The sequence below is a fragment of the Hypanus sabinus genome, chromosome 2 (genome assembly GCF_030144855.1).
Source record: "Hypanus sabinus isolate sHypSab1 chromosome 2, sHypSab1.hap1, whole genome shotgun sequence".
Taxonomy (NCBI): Eukaryota; Metazoa; Chordata; class Chondrichthyes; order Myliobatiformes; family Dasyatidae; genus Hypanus; species Hypanus sabinus.
The window spans coordinates 53,087,526-53,115,111 of record NC_082707.1 but is presented as its reverse complement, the minus strand read 5'-3'; the positions used below and the strand labels follow the sequence as shown (position 1 = coordinate 53,115,111).

General features: G+C 38.9%; 1 protein-coding gene across 3 annotated transcripts in view; it reads right to left on the bottom strand.

Moving 5' to 3' along the window:
- Positions 1-234: 234 nt before the first annotated feature.
- The window catches only part of tbl1xr1a (TBL1X/Y related 1a), a 151,392-nt gene continuing 124,040 nt past the window's right edge, over positions 235-27,586 (bottom strand). For all 3 annotated transcript variants that reach the window (XM_059946105.1, XM_059946092.1, XM_059946098.1), the window contains 5 exons: positions 22,014-22,088; positions 15,544-15,671; positions 13,258-13,423; positions 12,862-12,963; positions 235-3,428 (listed from right to left, as the gene is read on the bottom strand). In XM_059946105.1, coding sequence (XP_059802088.1) covers positions 3,402-3,428; positions 12,862-12,963; positions 13,258-13,423; positions 15,544-15,671; positions 22,014-22,088 — 498 coding nt within the window. In that variant the 3' untranslated portion in view covers positions 235-3,401. The remainder of the gene's footprint in view (positions 3,429-12,861; positions 12,964-13,257; positions 13,424-15,543; positions 15,672-22,013; positions 22,089-27,586) is intronic.

The window sequence follows — 27,586 nt, the reverse complement described above, 5'->3', positions numbered from 1 at the left end:
TTGATAGCATAAAGGTGCTGAGCAGGCTGGTCGACATTTCAGGGATCTTGATACTAATACGTTAGCACACAGAGCCTCAAATCAAACTGACATTTTCTTCTATAATATTCCTTAATGGGCTAGAAATACAGTTAACAATTAAATTACTGTTATTAACTTTTAACATACAAGAGTTTACTTTAATTATGCTAATGTGAAGCCAGATATACAAAGTCCAAAACAACAACAATAATGTAATATCAAAATATATTTTATTCTGGACCTAATTTTGATCTGATGCAAATTATGGTAGTCAGATTGATACGATGCAAAGGGAAGCTGAAACAGAAAATGTGCCTTGGCTGTGATACTTGAGGTGTGGAAGGACGATCTGGAGAGGTGGAGAGTGGGGAGGTAGGAGGGAAAATCATTAATGTAATGCAGAACCTAAATACATCATCAGGTGATATTTACATGGTCCAGGACAGTATGGTACATCAAAATATCAGTCCTTTTAACAGGTACAAATAAAAACAGAACAATAAAGAGTTCAAAGAGTAGAAAAAAAACTTTCATGGCCTGGTTTACAGGTTCACAATTTTTTAAATTCTGAATTTGTGAGAACTGTAGAAATGATGCAGACACGTCAATCCAGTGCTAGAGTTGCAGCTCTATCCCCTGAAATCATGACCTAAGTTAACCACTCTTACGCACTGAATGCATCAAATGCTGTCTTCACCAACCAAAACACCTCACTTGCTTCAACCATCTAGTCTCATTTGCAGCCCCTCCTAAAACAGCACTTGCAAAAGGTACAAATGAGCAACAGTTATAACAGTATATATTGGTTTGACAAAGGGGGGTAATTTTTAATCCATATTATATGTATGATAATTTCCAATAGTAAGCATCTTATGTGTAATAATTACTAGTTTTAGGTAGTTCAAACAGCACTGTATGGTCATTATTTTGGTGCTTTGAGTTTCCTCAAAGTACCAGCTATGAATAGGAACCTTAGATCATTGAAGTCCATATACCACAAGAAATAATAACAAATGTGTGTCAAAAATAAAAGTATTGCCATCCATTCAACAGCCAACTAATACAAAAACTAATTCAGATAAATCCCCATCTTTTGATGACTCCTGCCCCAGATTTTGATGGCTAAACCTGACCAGGTCTGGCTGAGGTAACTGCCAACCTCTTGTAATTTTCCAATTTAAAAGTACGCAGTTAGATTTTTAAAAATCCAGAACTATTCTTACAACCCTGCCTTCAGTCGTTATAAAATTGTAACCAGAAAGCTAATATCTTGTTATCCATTTTTTAAATGCTTCTGGCCCGTTTACCACTTGCACCCCACAACAAATGTGTCACTGATGAATGCACTTTAAAACATATAAATGAAAAACTTTTAACAGCTTAATTAAAATAAGCCAGGGCTCATTCATTCAAATGAACATTCTTTCAATTATCAGTAATAAATGCCCCATGCATTATGTTTACTGGTGGGAGGGAGGAAAATACATTTTTTTCTTTAACTTGAACTTCACAATGAATCTATAAGCTTGAGAGAAAGATAAAACCAGTCTCATTCATCACCTTAAAATGAAGCAACCTAAAAGAAAAAGGCCAGGAAAATAATAAAGTCAATGGGTTTATCTATTATAAATGTGTAAAGCTGCCTATTCATGTATCACCATTTGCTTAAGCCTACCAAATTCAGTGGCCATTTTAGAAATGCAGATAACGTAAAATTTCTGCATTTACAGCAGCTATATGATTATTCCAAGTTATCTATGATTACTTGTATCAACAGACTTCTTCAAAGACAACAAAATCTAAACATTTCTGTAGAAATTCTTAGTCATGTTTCTTCTTTCAAAAAAAAAACTAGCCTTGCACTTTCAATGAGCAGGAAAACAGACCAAGTTTGAAGAGGTGGTATAAAGCCTTTGCAACAGTAATCATTATTCATTGTTCTGCTACTGCATGGGATATGGGAAATAGAAGAATACTTTTGTTAAACTAACATCTTACAATGCATTAAATCCAAGAATTTGAAACCTCAAACGTCTTTTCTTCACGTGAAAAAGTAATTGAGCGTTTTGTAGCAGAAATATTTATTTAACCACTTCATCATCTGAAGAAGGGTCCCCTGAGGTTTAAAAGCTCAGATATGCTTTACTTTATAGTATAATATACTTTTATTCTAAAAAGAAGCTATTGCAACTATATTACCTGTACTTTACTGAATAACCCAGCAAGTGCAAGTACTTTAGAGGGCTGATCTGAGATAAACCCATGTGTAATACATGAGCACCAAGGAAAGAAAATTAAAGCAAAGTCAACCCTTACTGTAGCATTAACATAAAAATTATGCCTGCCTGATTTCTGCCCTATGACAGAGGGGCTTTTACCTCATTGCACTGGATAAATTTTAAAAACATTGCTTATGATATCAGTCTTAATACTGGAATCTTGCTGTGAAATTTGTGCCTGTCATTCTACCAAAGAATAAGTAGAACAACAGCAATAATTCTCTATCCAGAAAAGTTATCTTCCAAAATTCCTTAAGCTGCTCTTTCAATAGTGCACAATCCAACCATATGCAAACTATGGTCTTAAAGCAATGGGATGCATCCCTGCATTGATTCTTTCTTTGTGCCCATTTGTTTAATTCTCATAAATCGGCAGAAAAACGTCCCCATTGGGAAACTACTACATTTAGCCACACCACCTGTAAACCACTGCTTGTTATCTATGATTGATGTACGATGAAACTAATTTTAGACTGAATTTTGGAGCAGTTTTACATTTCCTCACATTAGTTGGTGAGCCACAAAATGTACCAAAAACATACTAAATACACTGTCATTCTTCTTATAGTATCCATAAAAAAGTTTTTTTCTAATTGTGTGTTAAGTGTCAGTAGGAAAAAAATAAACAAGATACAGTCACTCTTACATCATGCAACTGTAAACTAAAGTGAAAGAACAATGTTTAAAAACAAGGGAACAAAGTATTTGCTGCTGATTTAAAGAAGCTGATATGTCTGCACACAGATCTGCTGAACTGCTGACAAGATAACTCATTCTACATAGACTCTGGCCAAAAAAAAAACTTTTTTTGTCCTTTGATTATCTCCCCATTTTGGTACACATATGGTCTCAAGTCTGTTTCAAGTTGCTTTACGTCTTCAAGAAAGGTTGACTTTTCTTTGTGGATGGAACTTCCAGCATTAAGCAGTCAGGGTACTCTTCACATCAGGGCTCAGTTGTCCTGGGTTTTGCATTCTGACTCGTTTTGCCTGTAGTGGACTGGCCATGGTTCAAGTGAGACTGTAGCAGTGCATGGGGCAGGGACAGTCATTTTGGCTATGTACACATTCATTGTCGGTCCATGGCTTCCAGCTAGCAGCGCTATTTCCGCAGATCTAACACACAAACCTTCGGAAAAAAATTGAATATTTAAGATCACTTGGTAGCATTTATTAAATCAATACAAGTTCACTATGCCAGCAGTATACCTCTATGAATGAGATTTGTATTTACCGAAATTCCAACTATTAAAGCATTGAACATAATTATTTAAATATGCAATAAGTGAAACTATTCTAATTGAATATTAATAAATAGAAATGGAACGAAACAGTAGGCTGCAACACAGAGAACAGCCTTCTAAGCCATTCTATATGGAACTGATTACCAGTCTCCACACTGCAAGTGGAGCCTGAAATGTTCTAACATTGTACAATGTTATTCTGATTTGAAATGGACCCTCAAAGCAAAACTATCTAAAATCTAGAATCTTGATAGCAAGATTAAGCTACTGCTTTAAATTGTGAAGATGACATAAAGGTTACATTAAAGCATATTTTTAGGGATTTTAAAGTTTAAGGAGGATTTTTTTAAAATATGGTTACAGAATTTGAGAACCCCTGGAAGAATTTAAATACATGTTAAATATTAAATTTAAGAAAATAGGCAACTGACTGTCAACACAGTTTAGCAAGGATAGATGTAATCACCAAGTTAAGCTTGATGTTGGATTAGATACAAAGTCAGCAGGGTTTTGAATGTGCTGAAGCTAAAAGACTGCAGGATACAAGTTGGCTGGCTAGATAAAATAAGTTCAATGCAGAATTTGGCAAGTATGAGAATCTCAGGCAGATTTAAAAAGGGCCCAGAGAATGTGAAGTGGAAATGGAATTAGATGGCAATTGTACAAGTAAGATTGGAAAGGCAATTTGAAAATAATGTCATAGTCTGAAATACTGGCCATTAAGAGGAATGAGAGTTACTGGGAAGAGAATGGAATTTGTGACAGAGCAAAGAAAGGAAACTTTAAATTTCTGTTTAGCTCAAAGATATTACAATCATATTCCTGATGCTGCATTAAGAATCTAATAGCACTAGAGAAATGGAAAGATCCCATGCAGGACGGCCTTGTGGGACAGCTGCAGAATGCAGACCTCCCAACATCACAGATCCAGCTTTGCACCATATCACTTTGTGCATTCTAAGATTTTAAAGTTAAAAATTGGCAAAGGATAAACTGCTGAATGTGGTAGAGTTTCAAATATCTACCACTTTCATAAAAATACATCCCAACCTCTCTCTTTAAGAGCTTGCTCTAATTTTTAGGATGTGATGCGATTTAAATCCTGCACACTTCAACCAATGGAAAATTTATCCTCATCTGCTCTCAATTATTTTTAAAATCTTTAATCAATTGCTCTCTAAGCTTCTTTGGTCACTCATTTTATGAAAATATGCAAGTGTAACAGAAGGAACTACTGGGTCCTGTAATTTATTCTCTTTCACATTTCTATTAATTATTTTGATTCTTTTGACTCATGCCTAGAGTAAGGGCTATTTATTGTAGTCAATTAACATAACAGAAAATTTTTGGTATGTGGAAAGAAATCAGAGTATTCAGGAAAAATCTTGTGGTCAATAGGATGCCAACAAAGCTTTATAAAACTGCAGTCACTCTTCTCCTCAAATCCACCTGCAATAAATTACAACATGTTATGCACCTTCCTAACATCTCAATTATACCTGCATGTTAACTTTCAGGGATTCACGTATAAATCTATCACCATATTTAAAAATGATCCGTTTCTCTAATATTGCCACCTAAATGGATAGCAGCATATCTTTCCTCAGAGCGGAGACCACTTCTGCTGCAAGCTACATTCTAAAATATGGTGAGTGCTGCTATAGCAACTTAAGTGTTGTTCTTGCAATTTAAGACAAACCTAGTGCCAGACAGGGAGAGATCCAACAGAGAATAAAGATTGAGATACAAGAAAAGTTAGAGAAAAATGGAAGAGTTTTCATAAAAGAGGCATTCGCTCATAAAAGTGCAAGGAAGTGATTGGTTAACTGATTTGAGCAACATCAAGGGAAGTAGTTGGTGTTACAGTTGAGTGGTTTTGTGCTTTTTTTAAAAAGCATTTATTGCTGCCAAATAAGTCAAATCTAATAACAGGCACCTCAGACCCATGGAATCCAGAAGTGATGCTACATGAAAACTCCAGGACATTTCCTGTGCACCACAGGTTTAGGAAGCAACATCAGTAGGACATTGAACTCCATATTTTGGAACAGGTAGCAGCTATTTTCATGGCAGCCTACTCGTGGGCCCACATCCTTTTCCTTACTTAATTCACCATCTCTCTCGTCTTCCAAGATTCTCTTAGCTTACCAACCTTAAACTTCCACCTAATTGAAACATTGTGGTCCTGAACTCTAATTAGATGACCCTTAAACAATTATCAACCCAGATGTAGTCTTGTCCCATAAGAGCGGCTCCCAATTAACACACCCTAGCTCCTGTCTAATAATGTTCTAATCTGCTCTCTCCGACTTAGTAATTCTATTCTATTCTATTCCCAAAATGAAGGGCCAGTCACCACACCAGGCATAGTTCCCAGAACAAGGTCCAGTTTAATCCCTCCTCTGGTTGGGCATTTCAAGAAACCACCTTGGATGCACCTGAGAAATTGTGTCCCATAAACCCGTTGCATATGAAATGCCTCCCTTCCAACAGCCAAAGAAGATTTTCTCCCCAGTTTTATTACCGTTAAGACAATGAATTATTATTTGTCAATCACAAATAAGAAGTAGGTAACATTAAACACTTTAAAGCTAAAGCTGTGATAGATGGAAATTCATTTTATGTGTCATAGGATTAACCTGGAGTCAACATCATGCATAGACTAAGTCTGGAGTCAGTTCCAGGCGTAGGGAGAGAGTAGAAGTTTAGATTAAATGTAGGTCAAGGGGCCATTAGTTAGAAGAGTAGTCAGGCCAGAGAGTCTGGTGGCTTAAGAATCTGTAAACTGGTAAAGAATTAACCAAGAGCTAGTAGAATATGACCAAGGTTCAATAATATTTGTATATTGGTTCTATATATTAACAATGCCTACTAGCAGATGCCGGTGAAACAACAATAAAAGAATGAAATAATAGAAGTGAAATTCAGTCTTAAGACAGCAAAGATTGAGACAGTGTAGATAACAATTAAATTAATAAACACCAAGAAATCAATTCGACTTCATACAGCAAAAAAGTAGTAACAGAAAATATCTGAATGCAGGATTAGCAGAAGGATACAAAGGGGAATGAACGAGAAGCAACAAGATCTTTCAATAGTAAGAAAGAAGCATATCGTGCAGTATGAGATTCATCAGGAATCCTGTAGAGACAGCCTAGCAGTGAACTGTTAGAACTCTGCACAAATGTTTATTCCATTGCATTAATGTAAAATTGACATTTCAATATTCCTTAAAATAAATACCATGAATGCTGCACATCTGAAATAAACAGAAAATGCAGGAAATATAAATTGAGAACAAACTGCAGAAGCTGTGGTTGAGGTATACACATCATTAGTCAAGAGGCAAAGTACTAGAGAACAGGACAGTGGCTGATATGTCTTTATATAAGAATGCCTGCACACAAAAATCTGGGAACTATAGACTATTAAGTTGAACATCTGTGATAAATTATTGGTGGGGACTCTGAGGAACAAGATATGCGTGCACATGGAAAAACAGGGATTGATTAGGGATTGTTAGCAAGACTTTGTGCATGGAAGATCATGTCTCAATGATTTTACTTGAGAATTTTTTTGATTAAGTAACCATGAAGGCTGATGAGAGCAAGTTTCTGCATGGTAAGCTGCTATGGAAAGTTTGATCACACAGAATCCAGGGAGAGCTGGCTTGATGGAAGGAAGCATGGGTTGATGGTGGAAGACTGTTTCTTAGATTGGAATCCCAAAACTAATGGTAAACATTAGGGGTAGGTGCTAGCCCTATTGTTATTTGTTATTTTATATTGATGAATTGTATGAGAATGTAGATCAGTAGGTTTGCAGGTGACACAAAAATAAATAGTAGCACAGTAAAGCTGGATAACAATGGCAAATAGAGTTTAATTCACATAGTGTTTTATTCTGAGAAGACAAATCAGGATAGGGCTTTCACAGTGAATAGTAGGGCCTGGGGACTGTTGCAGAACAGTGGGATCTGGGAGTAAAAACAGATGGTTTCCTGAAAGTGCAATCACTGTTAGAGAAGGTGGTGAAGAAAGCTTCTGGCAGGCTAGCCTTCATCAGGCAGGGCACTGAGTATAGAATTTGGATGTTACATAGAAATGTCATAAGACGCTGATGAGGCTGCATTTGGAATATAGAGTTTAATTTTAGTCACCCTGCTAGAGGAAGAATGTCACTGAGCAAGAAAGAGTTCAGAAAAGATTAATGAGGATGATGCTAGGACTCTACAGATTGAGCAGGCTAGAACTTTTATTCATTGGAGCATAGGTGAATGCACTCATCTATTTCCTAGGGTGGGGGAAATCAGAAATGAGAGGTTATAGGTTTAAGGTGAAGTGGGGGATTCAGGCAGATGGGCTCATTGGCTGTGGCTGGCAGGAGAAAAACTCAAACCTCTACTACCTTACACTTATACCCACTTATGGGGAAGGCTTCAAGAGTAAACCCTGAGGAAAAATCCAGAGCTAGAATCCCTAAAGCAGTCCTAAGTTGAATTCAATGCTGACTGGCAGCTCCTGCGAAACTGATGGTGCCAAACTGTATCAGAATCTGACGTTCTTTTGGATTTATTACTTGTGCGGAGAAAGGAAGCCTGCTACATGGGTAAGAGCTTGCACTCCATATTGTACTGCAATGGCTTAAATATCACGTAGACAGATGGGACGCATCACCAGTGGTCGACCCTGACCAACAGAGAGCCTCTCTGAAGGGGAGAGAATTAACAGGAACGTGAGGAGCAACATTTTTCACCCATAGAATGAGCTGCAGAGAAAGTGGTTGAGCCAGTGGCTGACAACATTTAAAAGGTACTTGAAGAAGCACATAGATAGAATAGGTTTAGAGAGTTAGGAGCCAAATGGGATGAGTTTGAATGAGCACCTTGGTAAGCATGGGCTGGTTGGGCCAAAGGGCCTGTTTCCATGCTGTGTGATTCTTTAATATGTTGATTAGAGAAAGGCAGTTAGCATTTTTGAGCTGTTGTAAAGTAACTGATTTGTCTCTCTTTCAGCGGCTACACGGTGCAGAATGTTTGATTTTACTTCAGGGTTCTGTGGGTGATTTTATTCTATAAGAATTTCACTATATCAGCAAGCACCTGGTCATCTGAGATACATCTGAATTTATGCTCACATTTTCCACTCTACAGGCTCACCAGGCATTTGTTTAACTGATGATGCCATTACCTCAATTCTAGCCAGCAAGGAGCTGTTGAAAACTAGCCTGAGCAATCAAATTATTGCAATGGCAAAGCAAGTCCTTCTTTATATAAACTCAGAGATTTTCAAGGTAATCATAAAAGTCTATAGGTGTCATGTCATCATGTAGTTTACACTGAAAAATTAATAACTTGTTCAGTTCCAGACTGTTAGCACATAATGATTTAGTATCTAACGTTGATACCCAAGCTTAGATAGTTTTGATGTCCCATAATGATTTGAAGCTTTAGCTGTGCAAGCCATCTGGAATTTCAACAGTTCCTACACATAATTAAAATGCTGGGAACTCGGAGCTTCTCTGCTGGTTAGATTGAAAGTGCAATCAGTAGAGCACTTGGGACAACGTAATTCATCTCTGAAGGAACCTTACTTCCCACTGCAGTACCAACTGAGTGAGTGTAACGTTTGCTGTGAAATTCTTATTGAAGAGCTACCCTAACAAATTATTTCAACACAAATCATTAAATTATCTCCAGTTTGGTGGGCTAGATTACTCTTCAAAGCTCATTATCATTTTATCCAAAAAAATGCTTTTCTCTGAAAATGGTACAAGTTAATGTTTACAAAAGATTATTTATGTATGTCCTATAATTTTGGAAGTACCTACAGAGAAGCATTGTCAGCAAGTATGGAAGACAGAACAGCAGCGGAAGCTTTGAGTGGAATTGAGTTTTAACGATACTGAGACGTATCCCACAGACAAAATAAACTCAAAAGGAGAGAGCATTAAAATAAATCATTTAAGAGATATAACACAGGAAGCACCCATTGGTTTGGTGCTGGTCAAAAAGGTTGCACAACCTGCTCAGGATTAGACAAATAGTAATTAACTTGTGGGCAGACTTCACTTGGTAAAAAGTAAAGCAAGTTGTAGAAATAGTTTAAGCTATTAGTTCAATCTTATTAACAAACTCAGACATGAGCTCCTCATCTTCACTTCAGTGACAGTAGAGGGGCCAAGACAGTGATTGGGAGATAAATACGGACAAAGGCTTATGCCTTTGCGAATACATGGCTCCTTCGCAGAGAGAGTTAAGTGCACCAAGTTCCTGCGAGTTCACATCATGGATGACCTCACCTGGTCCCTTAATATCACCTCCCCGAAAAGGAAGGCACAGCAGTGTCTCGACCTCCTAAGCAGCTTGAGGCAAGCAAGGCTCCCTCCCCACCACCATCTTAACTGCACGTTACAGGAGCACCATTGAGACCACCCTGGCAAGTCGCGTCTCCATCTGGTAATGGGAGCAGTCGAGCATCGGTCTAGAAGTCCCTACAGAGAACTGTGAGAACAGCTGAGCAGATCATAGTGGTTTCACTACCATCCATCTGGGACATTTTTCAGGAGCACTGCATATGCAGGGCTCTTAGTATTATTAAGGATCCCACCCATCCAACCTGCATCTTTGACTTTCTACCATCAGGCAGGAGACTACGACGCATAGAAACAAGAACGGTCAGGATTAAAAAGAGTTTCTTCCCTCCAGGCTATTATGCCTCAGAACTCCCAGCCACATTGTTACAATATTTAATATTGATGCACTTTAGCTTGTTATTTATGTGTGATTATTCATCTGCGGGTTTTATCCAGCACACTTTCAGTCTGAGTCTCAGTCTGGAAATGGTCCTGACTGTATAGAAAACATCTTGAGTGGTCCCAGCTCCCACAAAGGGCCAACCGAAAGCCTTGAATGACTATTGTGCAGTGGCCCTGACCTCACACATCATGAAGACACTAGAGGCTGGTCCTGGTTCACCTCTGACACTTGGTCCAGATCAGCCCTCGATCCCTCACAGTTTGCCTACCAGGAGCACATTGGAGTCGACGAGGCTGTCATCTATCTGCTGAGCAGAGCCTACCCCCATTTGGATAAGCACTGTGAGGATCATGTTTTTTGATTTCTCGAGTGTCTTCAATACTATACAGCCCTCATTGCTAGGGGAAAGGCTCCGTTCAATGCAGGTTGGCGTTTCCACTGTATCCCAGATAATGGACTACTTGACTGGCAGACCACCATTTGTGTGGCTTTAGAGCTGCCTGTCAGATGTGGCTATTAGCAGCACTGGGGCCCCACCACAGACTTGTCCCCCTTCCCATTTACACTGTACACCATGGACTTTAGATACAATACCAAGCCTTGTCTGCAGAAATCCTCTGATGACTCAGAGTTGGGAGTATGAAGGGAGGACGGGAGGAAGAATACAGGGCCATGATGGAGGAGGACCTTGTCTTACTGGTGTTGAGCTGTGGATGATTCACCTTGCACCATTTGACAAAGGTGATGGACTTTAAGACTAAGCTTGAACTGCTCTGTTAGGTAACGATGGTGAGGGCCTACGAATACCTGGGGACAGGCTTGAGTAGAGCACCAACACAGAAGCTGTGTACAAGAAGGGCCAGAGTCACCTCTACTTCCTGAAGAGACTGAGGTCCTTTGGAGCAGACCTATCCTTCACGTTTTACCAGCCAGTTGTCACCATTGCAATCTTCTATGCAGTGGTGTGCTGGGGCAATGGCATCAACACAGGTGATGCCAACAGGCTCAATAGACTGATTAAAATGGCTGGCTGCTATAGAAGTCAAACTGGATACACTAGAGGCTGTGGCAGAACAAAGGACCCTATGGAAAATCCTGGCAATTTTGGACACTATTCTCACCCTCTGCATGCCACCTTGCCTGAACAGAGGAGCACATTTAGTAATAGGCTAAGACAACTGCGCTGTTCCGAAGTGTGCTATATGAGGTCATTCTTACCCTTGGTCACTAGGCTCTATTATGAGTCAACCTATAGCCATGAACCCATTCTGTTAAGACTGTCTGAGGTAACTTCTTTCTCATTTCTCTTCTAATAGTTGTATATCTGTGTACTTGTAATGCTACTTGTAATGCTACAAATTACTGTGGCACTGTAATTTGCTTTAGGATCAATAAAGTATCTATCTTACCTTCAGAAGTTATGGTGTGCAATGTGTACTATTGTGCTTTACACCCTGGTTCAAAGAAACATTGTTCCGTTTTCAGATACATTATATGTCTATATACATTATATATATGTATGTAGTTAAATGACAATAAACTTCACCTGACTTGACTTTACAGTGACAGATAAAGCAGGAAGTGAATCACAAGAAGTGAATCAATTGCATTTCCAAGTGAAGGGTTATTAAGGAAAAGTATAAAAGATTTTGTGATCCAGTGTCACATCTATTCAATGGCTGAAAATCAGAGAATTAGTCAGCAAGCTCAATGATGACTGAATGGTCAGTTGTGAGGAGAATGCTTAACTGAAAGTGAGTTAGGATCTGCAGAAAAAGGTGGTGGGGCATGACTGAGGGGAACATTCCAGATTAAAACATTTTTATAGTTTCATCACAATATCTGTAGATTGAATAGTTCCCCTGCAAATTGTTAGATGGGCATTTCAAATAAAGCACAAAGATTTGACTTTACACAAATATATAGCTTGAAATCATTCTCTAAGCAAGCAATTGTACACCTGCATCTTTTCCATCATTTCATATTGCAGACTCAACTTTCTTTACCCCATCAGTTTTTAAAAGAAAAAGAAGCTCTTAAAATAAATGTTGGTATGGAAAGAAAGCAAATTCTACCAGGAAATTTTGTGAAACTACTTGTAAGTTTAAACAAGCTTACCAGAAAAACATGAAAGTAAAGCCAGTAGATGGAGTCATTTAAAAATACATTAAGATATGAGAACTACTTTGATTTGAGTTGCAGTCTGCCCTTTCTGGTGGATAATACTAAAGTAAACAGAAATCAATTTTGAAAGCAGTGTGGAATTGCAGATGCAAAAATGATTTGGTGATATTGGCTAGAGGTATTATTACAGCATGCCATAATTACATAAGCAGTTTCCACTGTGGAGCAAACATAGACATCTGGAATTGGAAAACATTGAGAGCAAAACTTGTAAAGCTATGAGAGCTCATTATTGAACTGATCTTAAAATATGGTGAAAAACAGTTCTGCTTCCATAAAATATGTCTGCCTCTTTGACTAAAGCATTAGATTATATATTAAAATTCAATTAAGTCTGAATTCTGCTAACTCACTTTCAAATCACTAGTGGTACTTACTGAACCATCCGATGCACTAGCACCCACTTTATCACCACCTGCATTCCAACACACTTCAAAGATTCCTCCCGTTCCCCTGTAGCTATGGACAAGAGAGCCTGTCTGTAAATCAACACACAAATAAATATCAAACATGGAGGCAACATCAAAAGAATGAATGTCCAAATAATAGTGTACTAAAAATTAATTTGCATTTAAATGGAAAAGGGAAAGGTGAAAATATTCAAGTCGATGGAGTACAGTCAACACTAACTCAGAGGTAACAGAACAGTCATACATAGTTAAGTTATTGTTTTTCCTGTTATGAGACTTTGGTATGGTTTTATACTGTAAACAAAAGGGTAAAATTTTACTAAAAGTAGAATTTAACCAGTCTTCAGAAATGACAGTATATACCTGTGTATTCCAGATGTGAACACACTTATCAAAGGAGCCACTGGCCAGGTATCTTCCATCTGGGCTGAAGGCTACACTGTATACAGGTTCCTGGTGTTTGGTCAAGGTGTGGATACAGATGCCTCGGTCCACGTCCCATAATCGCACAGTAGAATCAAAGGATGCACTGTGGACCAATATTAGAAATTGTAAGTGCATGCAATGACCCTATCAGCAGATTCCACATCTTCTTTCAGCATAAACATAAAGGCACTTTTATTAATTTTCCCATCTGGCTAAATAAAAATATTTAAAATAATGATTTTATTTTAAAATTAGTTTTTATTAAAACACTCCATTTCCTTTCACCAGCTCCAGATCAGAACTGTTAGACTTGCACTGATTTCTTCTTCATCTTCCTAACACTCAACTGTAGACCATAAAACAAAGCAGCAAATTTAGGCCATTGAGTCTGCTCAGCTATTTGATCATGGCTCAATAATTTTCTCCCTCAAGCTTACTCTCCTGCCTTCTTCCCGTAACCTCTGACACCCTTACAAATCAAGAATCTATCAACCTCTGCTTTAAATATACCCAGTGATTTGGACAGCACAGTCATCTGTGGTAATGAATTCCACAGATTCAACACTCTCTAGCTAAAGAAATACCCTCCTCATCTCTGTTCTAAAGAGACATTCTATTCGAAGGCTATGTCCTCTGATCCTAGACTCTCCACGACCCCTCTATCTAAACATTCTGATATATCATAGGTTTCAGAAATTACCCCTACCATTCATCTGAACTCCAGTGAGTACAGACCCAGAGCCATAAAATGCTCCTCAAATCCTCCCTTTCATTCCCTGAATCTTTCTTGTGAACCTCTTCTCCAATGCCAGCAAATCCTGTCTTGGATATGGGCCCCAAAGCTGCTCACAATACTCCATGTGCTTTGACCAATGCCTTTAAAGCCTCAACATTACATCCTTGCTTTCATATTCTAGTCCTCTTGAAATGAATTTGAACATTCATTTGCCTTTCTTACCAACCTACAAGTTAACTTTTCAGGAATCTGTACTTGGACTCTTAAGTTTCTTAGCACTTCCAATTGCTGAATTGCTTCCTATTTAGAAAATACCTATGTAAGCGCTTTAGAGGTGCAGATCAGATTTATCAGGATGCTGCCTAGATTAGAGAACATGTCTTAAGTGAGAAGGCTGACAAGCTAGAGCTTTTTTTAATTGGAATTTAAAAAATCCATAGGATTAGAGGTCACTTCATAGAGGTGTATAGATTACAAGAGGATAGGTTACCTTCTTCCCAGGGCAACAACAGCCCACACCAGAGACATCCTTTTACAGTGATTTGAGGAAGGTTTAAGGGAGATTACAGCCTTCATAAATCAATGTTTTGAGTACAGGAGATGGGGCGTTATGTTGAAGTTGTATAAAACATTGGTGAGGCTTAATTTGGAGTACTGTGTGTAGTTGTGGTCAACTACCCATGGGAAAGATGTAAGTAAGGTTGAAAGAATACAGAGAAAATTTACAAGGATATTGCTAGGTCTGGAGGACCCGAGTTATAAGGAAAGATTGAATAAATTAAGATTTTATTCCTTGGGACGTAGAAGACCGAGAGATTTGACAGAGGTATAGACAGGATAAATGCAACAGGCTTTTTCCACTGAGGTTGGGTAGGACTACAAGTAGAGGTCATGGGTTAAGGGTGAAAGGTGAAAATTAAGGGGAAACATGAGGGTCATGAGGGCAGAGCTGTCAGCACAAGTGGTGCATGTGATCTCGATTTTAATGTTCAAGAGAAGTTTGGATAGGTACAAGGAAGGTAGTGGTATGAATAGCTATGGTCCCAGTGCAGCTCAATGGGAGTGGGTAGCTTAAATGGCTAAATGGGCCTGTTTCTGTGCTGTACTTTCTTATGACTCTACGAGATGTCAGAGGTAGGTTTCTCCCCCTACATAAACTGTGGAAAGTGCCCGGAATGCACTGCTGGATGTGGTGGTTGAGGCTAATACATTTAAGAGACATAGGCAGACATGTGGATGAAATAAAAATGGAAGGTTATAGGCTATGTATGTAGGAGGGGTTAGATTGACCATGGAGTAGGTTTATGCAGGTCGGCACAACAACGTGGGTTGTAGTTCCATATTGTGTTCAACTGTTTTATGAAAGGTGCTATATAGATACAAGTTGCTGTTGCTCATCATGTGGCTTTGGAGCTAGGATGCCCCTATAAGAAGAAGAAAAAAACTACTTAGAATTTCTAATTATACAGAAGTATTTCTTTTCATACCTTGCTAACATAAGGTTGGCATTTGGATTGTTAGTACCAGGTCCTGTGGGACTCCACTTGATTGTGTAGATTTCCTTGTTGTGCGCTTGCAAATCGTGGACACATGCGTCCTGCTTCATGCTCCAAATCTAGGTGGTAACAATATTGCATGAAAATATAAAACATACCTTAGTAAACATGTTCATCTGCTACACGAACGTGTTCAACAATGCACAGTTAGATCTTTTAATCTTTCTCAAGTAAAACAGAAGCCAACTTACCACAATAAATTGGACAATTGTTTGTGAACTATCAGATTCAAATATGATACCAAGAATGAAAATGCTGGATTATAAAGGGAAGATGCTTTCTACACCAAATTTATCAGTCTAGTTTTCTGTTTTGAGTATCAATGGGGTTCACTGCCAGACACTGATCAATAAAACAGCAAAGCAGTTGCCATTATCCTAAGTGCTGGCAAGAATTCAAAAAAGTACTTTATAGTTATTTTCTGATCATTCTTACCAGCAATTACTTGGCAATGGATATTAACTGCAGAAATATTTATCAAGGCAAGGCCTTTCAAAAGATCTTTAATGGATACATTTGATTGATATTTCAGAGGATTACCAATAAAAAATAACTCACTGCTATAAAACAAAGCTCCTTGTTTTCTGAGGGAATGGCCTTATCCAAAGTTATTATCTGACAATGGACCATGACCAGGCAATATCACTCTGCAACTCCTGTGGATTTCACATGCAAAAGGTGTTGAAAATCTGTACTTCATGTCCACAGACAATTCCTCAGGAACAACACAGAAGAATGGATGTGGCCAGGCCAGTCTTTATTTTAGGATATTGCACTACCTGCTGTAACTGATGCAAAGATGCTCAGAAAGTGATTTTTTTTTGTATACATCTCATACATCCTACAAAGTAGATGTGTATGCACGTGCAGAAATCAATGCATAGTTAGACTGTTCCTGATCATACATCATCTGAGAAGCATTTATCTGCGCCAGATTCCATGTTCCTTACTGACAGGTATGACAGATCCTTCACACTCTCTACAAATTCATTGTGAGCTATATCTCAACTAACAAAATGACTAAGTACAGGAAGGAGATAGGGAATATAGTGGCAGGGGATCAAGACAACCACCTTTTCATTAATGTCAGCAAAATAAAAGAGGCCACTGACTTCAGGAAGCAGGGAAGAGTACACACCCCATATGATCAATGGTGCTGAGGTGGAGGTGGTAGAGACCTTCTGGTTCCTAGGTCAAAACATCACTAATAGCTTACCCTGGTGGACACCATAAAATTGGAATATTATTATCATGGGTAGCAAAATACATTGATGAGCTTGTCCTGCATACTGTTCATACAGATCAAAACATTACACAGGGCACTGAGGTGGAACAAATTCTACCTCAATTCAATGTTAACATAAAACAATAAAAGAATGCAGAATACAGATGCAGAGAAAAAGCAGTGAAGGTTTTAAAAATAAGGTTGATTATGAGGTCACAAGTCCCTCTTATCTTATTAGAGAACTATTTAATGATCTTACAACAACAGGATAGAAGCTGTCCTTGAGCCTGGTATATATGCTTTCAGGATTTTGTAGCTTTTGTGGTGGGTGGGGTCCTTCACTAAGCTGGCTGCTTTATTAAAGCAGCAAACAGCATACAGATAGGGGGCGGGGGGGGGGGGGGGGGTAGTTTTCGGTGATATGCTGAGCTATGTTCTCTTGGCCAAGAGAGCACACCAAAACTGCAATCTTCCCAAAAGGCTAAGAGGAATCAGCATGTCTCCATTGACCCTCACCAATTTTTATAAGCATGCCAAAGGAAGCAAGCTTTTCGGATGCATCACTTTTGAATAGCAAATGCGCTACCTGAGACAGCAAGAAATTGCAGAGAATTATGGATTCAATTGCAGTTCAGTCCATCACCAAAATCAGACTTTCTTTCATGACTGTCTACAACTCCCACTGCTTTGGGGAAGTAGCGAGCATAATCATTCCCACCCCAGACATTTTCTTTTCTAACCCATTCCACTGGGTAGTAGATGCAGAAGCTTGAATATGCACGACCAGGCTCAAGTTCAGCTTCTACCTCTCTGTTATAAGATTCTTGCACAGATCTGTGGCACAATGAAGACTTTACAATCTACCTCACAATGTTCCTAACACCTGAACTACTAATTTTTGTACATACATCCAGTGACTCAACTTTCAGGCTACCGAATTCCAGAGATCCACAACTCCATAAAGAATTTTAAAAATCTTATGCACCTCAGTCTTAAATGACTACCCCTTCATCCTACAACTATATTGCTTGCTGTAGATTTGCCTATTAAGGAAAGCATCTTAACTTTTATCCTGCCATACTCCCTCTTAAGATGTTCTAAGTTTCAATAAGATAACTTTTTCATCAAAATTCCAACTTCTTTAGCTGCTTTCCTGCCTTGGATTAGCTCAGTGAACCTGTTTGGAACTTAGTCCAAATCTTTACTGGAGTTAACATAGACTGTGTATTAAACTATCCTCTCTTATGTACTTGGATATCTCTTCGAAAAATTTCAGCCAGTCAGAATGATCTCCCTTGAACCTTTGCTGACTATTCTTGATTAAGCCTTACTTTTCAAATGTAGATAAATCTTACCCCTCCAATGACATCTTTGAAATTTAATATTAGACTCGCTGACCTTTAATTACCTGGCTTTTACCAGGGCATTTTTAAAAACAACGGTGTGCCAGTCATTTAGAGTTGCTTTAAATTTTATTTCAAAGCCTCAGTAATTTATTTTGCTTTCTATAGCTTTGCAAGACTCATAGAAGAAATGAGCAAAGTGATAAATGAAGTATGTAATTCAGTGCCTTTTTATCAATTCTTTTCAGAATGTATGCATCATTGATCAATTTAGTACTGACCACTAACTCCTCTTAAGATGGTAGTGAGTCATTTCTTAAAATGATGTAGGAGAAGGTGTTTGAAATTCATATCTATCATCAATGAAGGAATACCAATATATTCCTAATTGACGATGATTGGTGAAGAGGAAGAAACCATGTTGGTGTCCTCATGCGCTTGCTGTTGGACAGCCACCACCCTAAAATTGCACTCCTTGCATCACTGGCATGTGATTATTATATTTCTGATTAGGTAATCAGAATAACACCTCCTGGATGTTTAATTAGTAACTGATTTTCAAAGCATAACTTTTCTTATTTCTGAAACCATCCCAGACATTCACCAAATTAAACAGAATAGTTAAAGCTGCGAGGCTCAAGCATTTCAGAAATTTACAGCTTTCTATACTGTTAATTTTTACTTTTACAGAATCAGTTTTTTCCAATCATCACTGTCACTCTAAGTGATATCCATCGTTCTGCCCAGTTTTTTCCTACATGTGTAGCTTGCATATTAGATTTTGTAAAACATTGAATGAATGCCTGTCAGGTCAATAAACAACTCCTTCTAAAATTCGCAGCATGTGAAGTCTGTTAATGTCTGTAGAATGTCAATAACTGGATTCTTAGCCCCATTCTTTTTTAACTTGGGGTTATTGTTTATATGTTCAAATTTAATGCAGTTGAGAGCCCATGGAATGTAGTGTGTCCATTCGTATGTGGACATGAGTGAATGAAATAACAAGTGCCTATAAAATGCAAGTCTGTCTGGATTTGGGCTCATCCCTTATATACGTAAAATTTAATGTACTTTGTCAAACCAAGGAATACTGAGCCCGGACATGGAGGAAAGAGAACAAAAGATCAAAGAGTTTGTCTGTCTCTTAGTTCTGAGCTGCCTATATTTCAGTAAGTATTGTAAAATAGGCAGATGAGCTTAGGGCATGGAATTATGATATTGCAGCCGTTAGTGAGACCTGGTTGCAGGAGGGGCAGGACTGACAGCTCAATAATCCTAGGTTCCTTTGTTTAAGATGCAACAGAGCAGAAGGGATTAAAGGGTAAGGGCAGTTACTAGTCAGGAAAAATGTTAAAAACAGACTGTAGAACTTGTCTAGTGAGGCTTTATGGATGGAACTGAAGAACAAGAAAGGTATGACAATTTTAATGGGTTTGTATTATTGACCTAACAGTCTTCAGAATTTAGAGGAACAAATATGTAAAGAGGTCAGAGTATTGCAAAAAACACAAGGCTGTTATAATCGGTGATTTTAATTTTCCATATATTGACAGGGATTCCAAAACTGTAAAAGGTCTACTTGGGATAGAGTTGGTCAAATGTGTTCAAGAAAGTTTCCTTCATCAGTATGTAGAAGTCCCAACAAGAGACTGTGTGATTTTTTAAAAAAGGAAGGAGAGAGAAACCGGGGAATTATAGACGGTTAGTCTGACACCGGTGGTGGGAAAAATGCTAGAGTCAGTTATCCAAGATGTGAAAACAGCACATTTGGAAAGCGGTGAAATCATCGGACAAAGTCAGCATGCATTTGTGAAAGGAAAATCATGTCTGATGAATCTTATAGAATTTTTTGAAGATGTAACTAGTAGAGTGGATAGGGGAGAGCCAGTGGATGTGGTATATTTAGATTTTCAAAAGGCTTTTGACAAGGTCCCACACAGATTAGTGTGCAAACCTAAAGCACACGGTATTGGGGGTATGGTATTGATGTGGATAGAGAATTGGTTGGCAGACAGGAAGCAAAGAATGGGAGTAAATGGGACCTTTTCAGAATGGCAGGCAGTGACTAGTGGGTACCGCAAGGCTCAGTGCTGGGACCCCAGTTGTTTACAATATATATTAATGATTTAGACGAGGGAATTAAATGCAGCATCTCCAAGTTTGCGGATGACACGAAGCTGGGCGGCGGTGTTAGCTGTGAGGAGGATGCTAGGAGGATGCAGGGTGACTTGGATAGGTTAGGTGAGTGTGCAAATTCATGGCAGATGCAATTTAATGTGGATAAATGTGAGGTTATCCACTTTGGTTGCAAGTACAGGAAAACAGATTATTATCTGAACAGTGGCCGATTAGGAAAAGGGGATGTGCAACGAGACCTGGGTGTCATTGTACACCAGTCATTGAAGGTGGGCATGCAGGTACAGCAGACGGTGAAAAAGGCAAATGGTATGTTGGCATTCATAGCAAAAGGATTTGAGTACAGGAGCAGGGAGATTCTACTGCAGTTGTACAAGGCCTTGGTGAGACCGCACCTAGAATATTGTGTGCAGTTTTGGTCCCCTAATCTGAGGAAAGACATTCTTGCCATAGAGGGAGTACAGAGAAGGTTCACCAGATTGATTCCTGGGATGGCAGGACTTTCATATGAAGAAAGACTGGATCAACTAGGCTTAAACTCACTGGAATATAGAAGATTGAGGGGGGGGGGATCTTATTGAAACGTGTAAAATTCTAAAGGGATTGGACAGGCTAGATGCAGGAAGATTGTTTCCAATGTTGGGGAATTCCAGAATGAGGGGTCACAGTTTAAGGATAAAGGGGAAGCCTTTTAGGACCGAGATGAGGAAAAACCTCTTCACACAGAGAGTGGTAAATCTGTGAAATTCTCTGCCACAGTAAACAGTTGAGGCCGGTTCATTGGCTATATTTAAGAGGAAGTTAGATATGGCCCTTGTGGCTAAAGAGATCAGGGGTATGGAGAGAAAGCAGGTACAGGGTTCTGAGTTGGATGATCAGCCATGATCATACTCAATGGCGGTGCAGGCTCGAAGGGCCGAATGGCCTATCCCTGCACCTATTTTCTATGTTTCTATGTGATACTTGATCTGCTATTAGAGGATAGGACATGGCAGATGACAGAAGTTTGTATAGGGAGGAATGGTCTGAAATTCCTTCTTGCCATTATCTGAGCAGCAGCTACAGAAAAGTCTGGTAAAAGTTATTGCTGCTAAAGGAGGTTCTACCAGTTATTAAATACAACGGTTCACATACCTTTTTCCAACCTGGACTGTGAATGGTTAAATAATGTGTTTAATAGAGACATGAAAAGTACAATTGTTTGTGTGTTATTAGTTTAAGTAGATTGTGTTTTTCCATTATTGTGACATATATGAAGACCAGACCACATTTTAAACATTTTATGAGTATTTAATGGAGAAAAGCAGGTAGTTGTAAAGTGTTCACAAACTTGAAACAAGTTCCAACTGTTTTCTTTGGACTTCTGGGGCTGGAAATCACAATCGGTACCTCAGACCCAGGGTTGGTTTCATGAGCAAGTTGGAATTCAGCTGGGGCTGGAAATCACGATCGATACCTAAGATCCAGGGTTGGTTTCACGAACAAGTTGGAATTCAGAGTTCCCTAGACTGCAACAACCAAGTGGCAGAGGAATTGTTGTGACTTGCTATGTAGTACTTTGTGTCGTTTATTTGTGCTGGCTGTCTTATAATAAATTAGGCTTATGTTACTTTGTTGTGCTTGTACTTATTACCACATCCCTTGGACATGCAAATTCACAACTAACTATATGCGTTAAGAATTAAAATGCTGGTTACCTTTAAGGTCATGTCATCAGAACAAGATGCAAGTAGATTCCCAGTTGGATCCCACTTGATTGCATTCACTTCATTCTGAAAATTAGTGTCAGATTATGGTTATTAAAAATATAAAAGGTACCTCTTTTATGTACACAGCAAGATATAATAGACAATAGACAATAGGTGCAGAAGTAGACCATTCGGCCCCTCGAGTCTGCACCGCCATTCTGAGATCATGGCTGATCATTCACTATCAATACCCAGTCCCTGCCTTGTCCCCATATCCCTTGATTCCCCTATCCATCAGATATCTATCCAGCTCCTTCTTGAAAGCATCCAGAGAATTGGCCTCCACCATCTTCCGAGGCAGTGCATTCCACACCTCCACAACTCTCTGGGAGAAGAAGCTCTTCCTCAACTCTGTTTTAAATAACTGACCTCTTATTTTCAATCCATGCCCTCTGGTACTGGACTCTCTCAACATCTGGAACATATTTCCTGCCTCAATCCTATCAAATCCTTTAATTATCTTAAAGGTTTCAATCAGATCCCCTCTCAATCTCCTCAATTCCAGCGTGTACAAGCCCAATCTCTCCAATCTCTCTGCGTAAGACAGCCCTGCCATCCCAGGAATCAACCTAGTGAATCTACGCTGCACTTCCTCAATTGCCAGAATGTCCTTCCTTAAACCTGGAGACCAAAACTATACACAATATTCCAGGTGTGGTCTCACCAGGGCCCTGTACAAATGCAAAAGAACATCCTTGCTCTTGTATTTAGAACAGTAAAATAATTTAGCAGAAGATCAAAACAACCTGGCCTATAATCAATAATATATTTTTATTTGCCAAGCTTACAGTATTAATGTTTTAATGCCCAAGCAAAGGGACAAGAATGTAGTCTTAGCTAAATGAAGAGATCAATAAAGTGGACAATAAAACAAAATTCCTTCTGTTTGAAGAACTAGCATTGTTTGAAATTCCATTTCACGAGAGGGCCATGATCAATATTATGGTGAATGGTGAAATTTATTTTGGTCAGTACAAACATAACAAAAAGCATCATTTTCAACAATGATTTCATAAGACAAAATTAAATAATAAAAATCTTTAAAACAGACCGAAAGGGTGTAGGCCGAAGCCACAGCTTATTATGCCTTCCCCTCTTACTTATACAAAAACATATCTGGTGTCAATCATCACATCAAAACAAAAACATTCATAACCTTTTAACACAAAATCCAATTCCAAATATCACTTACATTACTCCCATTCATTTTAAATCATGTATTTTATATTTGTTCATTAAATTATTTTAAAATAATTTTTAAAACTAAGTGTTTTTAAATTCTCACTACAACTGTTCCATCGATTAACCCCTCTGACTGAAATACAATAATTTTTTACATTTGTTCTTATCTTTTGTTTTGAAATATACATGTTCCTCTCAAATCATGGGCATCATAGGAAGTGATCCAAGACATTTATTTCACAATATACATAAACAAGTAAACATCAATGCAGAAACGAATCAATATTTTGAAGTCACGGCAGGGTCAGGAACGGTAAATGAAACAAAATTGTTCAGATTAGTAAACAGTTCAAGAACTGGGGTCCACTTAAAAAAAAATTGGGCAAAAAATATTCAGGGGGAGATGAGATAAAAACACGAGGTTGTTGGACAGATGTGAGGGATCACTGACAATGCTAAGGGCTGTGCATACATAGCACTGCTGATTAATATATATATGTAATAGGTGGAGAGAGGGGAGACCTCAATGACCCTTTGCCAGTCCTCGCAATCCTTTGCATGGTCACGCGGTCAAATGTCTTGCAGTTCCCATACCAGATGATGATGCACCTGGTGAGGACACTCTTGATGGTATTACAGGTAAAAAAAAATTGTTAAAATGGAGGGGTGAGGCTCACTTGCCTCAATCTTCTCAGAAAGTGATGACACTGCTATGCTTTCTTGACCAATAAGGTGATGTTGACAGACCAGATGAGACTCCCAAAAACTTTGTGCTCCTAAATCTCTCCACAGAGGAGCTGTGTACATGCAGTGAGGTGTGGTCAGGTGCATCTTCCCAAGGTCCACAATCACCTCTTTAATCTTGTCCACAATGAGTCTCCAAGTTGTTGTGTTTGCACCATTCTACCTCCTCTCTGTACGCCATCACATAATTGTTGTTGATGAGGCTGATGTGTCATCAGCAAACTTGATGATAAGGTTGAAACTGGATCCTAGCAATACAGTCATACATCAGCAGCCATCTGAGCACATAGCCCAAGACGGAGCTGGAGATGTTTCTGTAACATGGACTGATTGTGGCCTTTCAGTCAAGAAGTCCAGGATCCAATAGAGGTGCTGAGGCCCAATGAGGGCAATGTACCCACTAGGTTCTGAGGAATGCCAAGCTCACGCCAATAAACACCATCTGGCACATGAGGCACCATTTTCAGAGGGCCAATTTGAGCAAGAAGTGAACTAGAATGGGCACAATGTAGATAGGATTTAATGTAAACTATAACCAGTCGAACAGAGCTCTTCATTATTGTTGAGGTCAGTGCCACTGGACAATAATCTTAGAGGAAAGTTACTGTCACTCCTTTTGATACCAGGATGATGGTGGCCATCTTGAAGTCTGAGGCAGTGGATCGTTCCAGAGAGATGCTGAAGATGTCTGTTAGAACCTTCGTTAGCTGGGCTGCACGGCACCTCAGCACCCAACCAGCTATGTTATCAGGCCTGCCGCTTTATGCGGGTTGACCCTATCTAGAGTCTTCCCCACATCAGCTGTGGTTAGATAGAATGCTGGCTCCGCGGGGGAGGGGAGGGGCTTCCTTGCCAGCACATCATCCCATGCATCAACTGAGCATAAAATATATAAAAGAATGGCAGAACCATTCTACTGGGACTGGCACACAATTCAGTGGACCAGATAACATCTGCACCATAATTCCATATTGCTTAAAGTGAATTGTAGTCTTCCTGCTTTATGCAATATTAAAATAAGCTCAAAATAAATAATTTTGCAAGACCTGATAACATTGGATGTCACCTGGTAAAGTTCACTTATAAAAGTACCTCTACCTCCCCCCAATCTTTCCATTTTTTCCTGCTACCTTGCTCTCCTTATGAAACACTACATTCAATGACATCATCAATGGGCAATTGGAAGCAGAATTTAAGATTATGTACAAGTAAGCCAAGTAAACCCTCCAAAGAAAACCTACGTTTTACAATTAAACTTCAAATGCAAAATATTTCCTTTCCTGAACAATGAGCTATGGTATTGTTCAACCCAATCAAATTTTATGTTTCAAAAACCATTTTGCAAAGAAAATAAGTGGTGCCTGTTATCAAAAAGAAAATCACATTCCTGCATCTTTAGCTAAACCTTTATTCTATAACCCGTGAGTAAAGAATTTCATACCCTAGTTCAAAAAAAATTACTAAGAATTTCATGTTCAGAGACATTTTTAATACAGAGAGGCTTGCAAGCAAAGTGCACTATTGATAGCACTCAACTGGGAAACCAACATGAATTTAAGTATTGAACAATGAATCCTAATTTTCAAGCTTTCTCAAAGAGAAATGTCAATCTCAGCCAATACTGTAAGCAAGCATTGTATTTTATTGATTGCAAAAGCAGTGGATGCAGAGATTCTGCAGGACTATGCAAAAGGAACCATTCAAATGAGAAACCACTACAAAATATAAATAGCTAATTGCAATAAGTTGATTCAGAGGCTCAACTAACAATAAAATATTTGTGTATACACCCACACACATGCCTACATACTCAAAAAGGGTCATTGAAACAAAATCAGAAACTCATTCACTATTCAAATGGTACAGTGCCTATAAAAAGTTTTCATGTTTTATTGTTTTACAACATTGAATCAGTGGATTTGGTTTGACTTTTTTTGACATTGACCAACAGAAGAAGACTCATTCGTGTCAAAGTGAAAACAGATCTCTACAAAATGATCTAAATAAATTACAAATATGAAACATAAAATTGATTGCGTAAGTACTCAAATCCTTTAATACGACACACCAAATCATCATTGGTGCAACCAATTGGCTTTAGAAGTCACATAATTCGTTAAATGGAGATTATCTGTGTGCAGTCAAGGTTTTTCAATTGATTGTAGCAAAAATTCACCTGTACCTGGAATGTCCAACTCCTGGTGAGTCAGTATCCTGGCAAAAACTACCCCATGTAGACAGAACACTCCAAGCAACTCCATGAAAAGATTATTGAAAAGGACACGTCAGGAGATGGATACAAGAAAATTTCCAAGTCACTAAATATCCTTTGGATTATAGAAAAGTAAATCATCAAGAAGTGCGAAGAATATGGCACATTTGTAAATCTGCCGAGAGCAGACCATCCTCAAAACCTGAGTGATCATGCAAGAAGGGAACGACTGAAGGAAGCCACGGAGAGACCTATAACAACTCTGGAGGAGTTACAACATTCAGTAGCTGAGATGGGAGAGACTGTGCATACAGCAGTTGCCCAGTGAAAGCCACTGTTGAAAAAAAAACTCTCATGAAATCTTGGCTAGAGTTTGTCAGAAGGCATGTGGGAGACACTGAAGTCATTTGGAAAAAGGTTCTGTGGTATAATGAGCTTTTTGGCCATCAGACTAAATGCTTTATTTGGCATAAGCCTAACATCAGACATCACCAAAAACACACCATCCATACTGTGAAGCAGGATGGTGGCTTCATCATGTTGTGGTAATGCTTCACTGCAGCAGGCCCTGGAAGGCTTGTGAAGGTAGAGGGTAAAACAAATGCAGCAAAATCCAGGGAAATCCTGGAGGAAATCCTGATACAGTCTGCAAGAGAACTGTGACTTGGGAGAGGATTGGTTTTCCAGCAAGACAATGACACTAAGCCAAAGCTACACAGCAACAGCTTAAAAACAACAAAGTTAATGCCCTGGAGTGGCCAAGTCAGAGTCCAGAACTCAATCTAATTGAGAATTTGTGGCTGGACTTGAAAAGGGCTGTTCACGCTCGATCCCCATACAATCTGACAGAGCTTGAGCAATTTTGTAAAGAAGAATGGTGGAAAAACTGCAGTGCCCAGATGTGCAAAGCTGATAGAGACCTATCCACGCAGACAAGGCTGTAATTGATGCCAAAGTGCTTCTACTAAATACTGACTTGAAGGGGGTGAATAATTATGCATTCAATTAGTTTTTGCTTAATAACTGTACATTTAGACCAATTTGTAGAAATTTGTTTACATCTTGACACGAAAGAGTCTTTTCTGTTTCTGTTGAGTCTGTGGTGGTCAGTGCTATCATGTTTGCTGTTGTGTGCTGAGGCAACAGGCTGAGGGTAGCAGACACCAACAGAGTCAACAAACTCATTCGTAGGGCCAGTAATGTTGTGGGGGTGGAACTGGACTCTCTGACAGTGGTGTCTGAAAAGAGGATGCTGTCCAAATTGCGTGCCATCTTGGACAATGTCTCCCATCCACTCCATAATGTACTGGTTAGAGTACGTTCAGCCAGAGACTCATTCCACCGAGATGCAACACTGAGCATCATAGGAAGTCATTCCTACCTG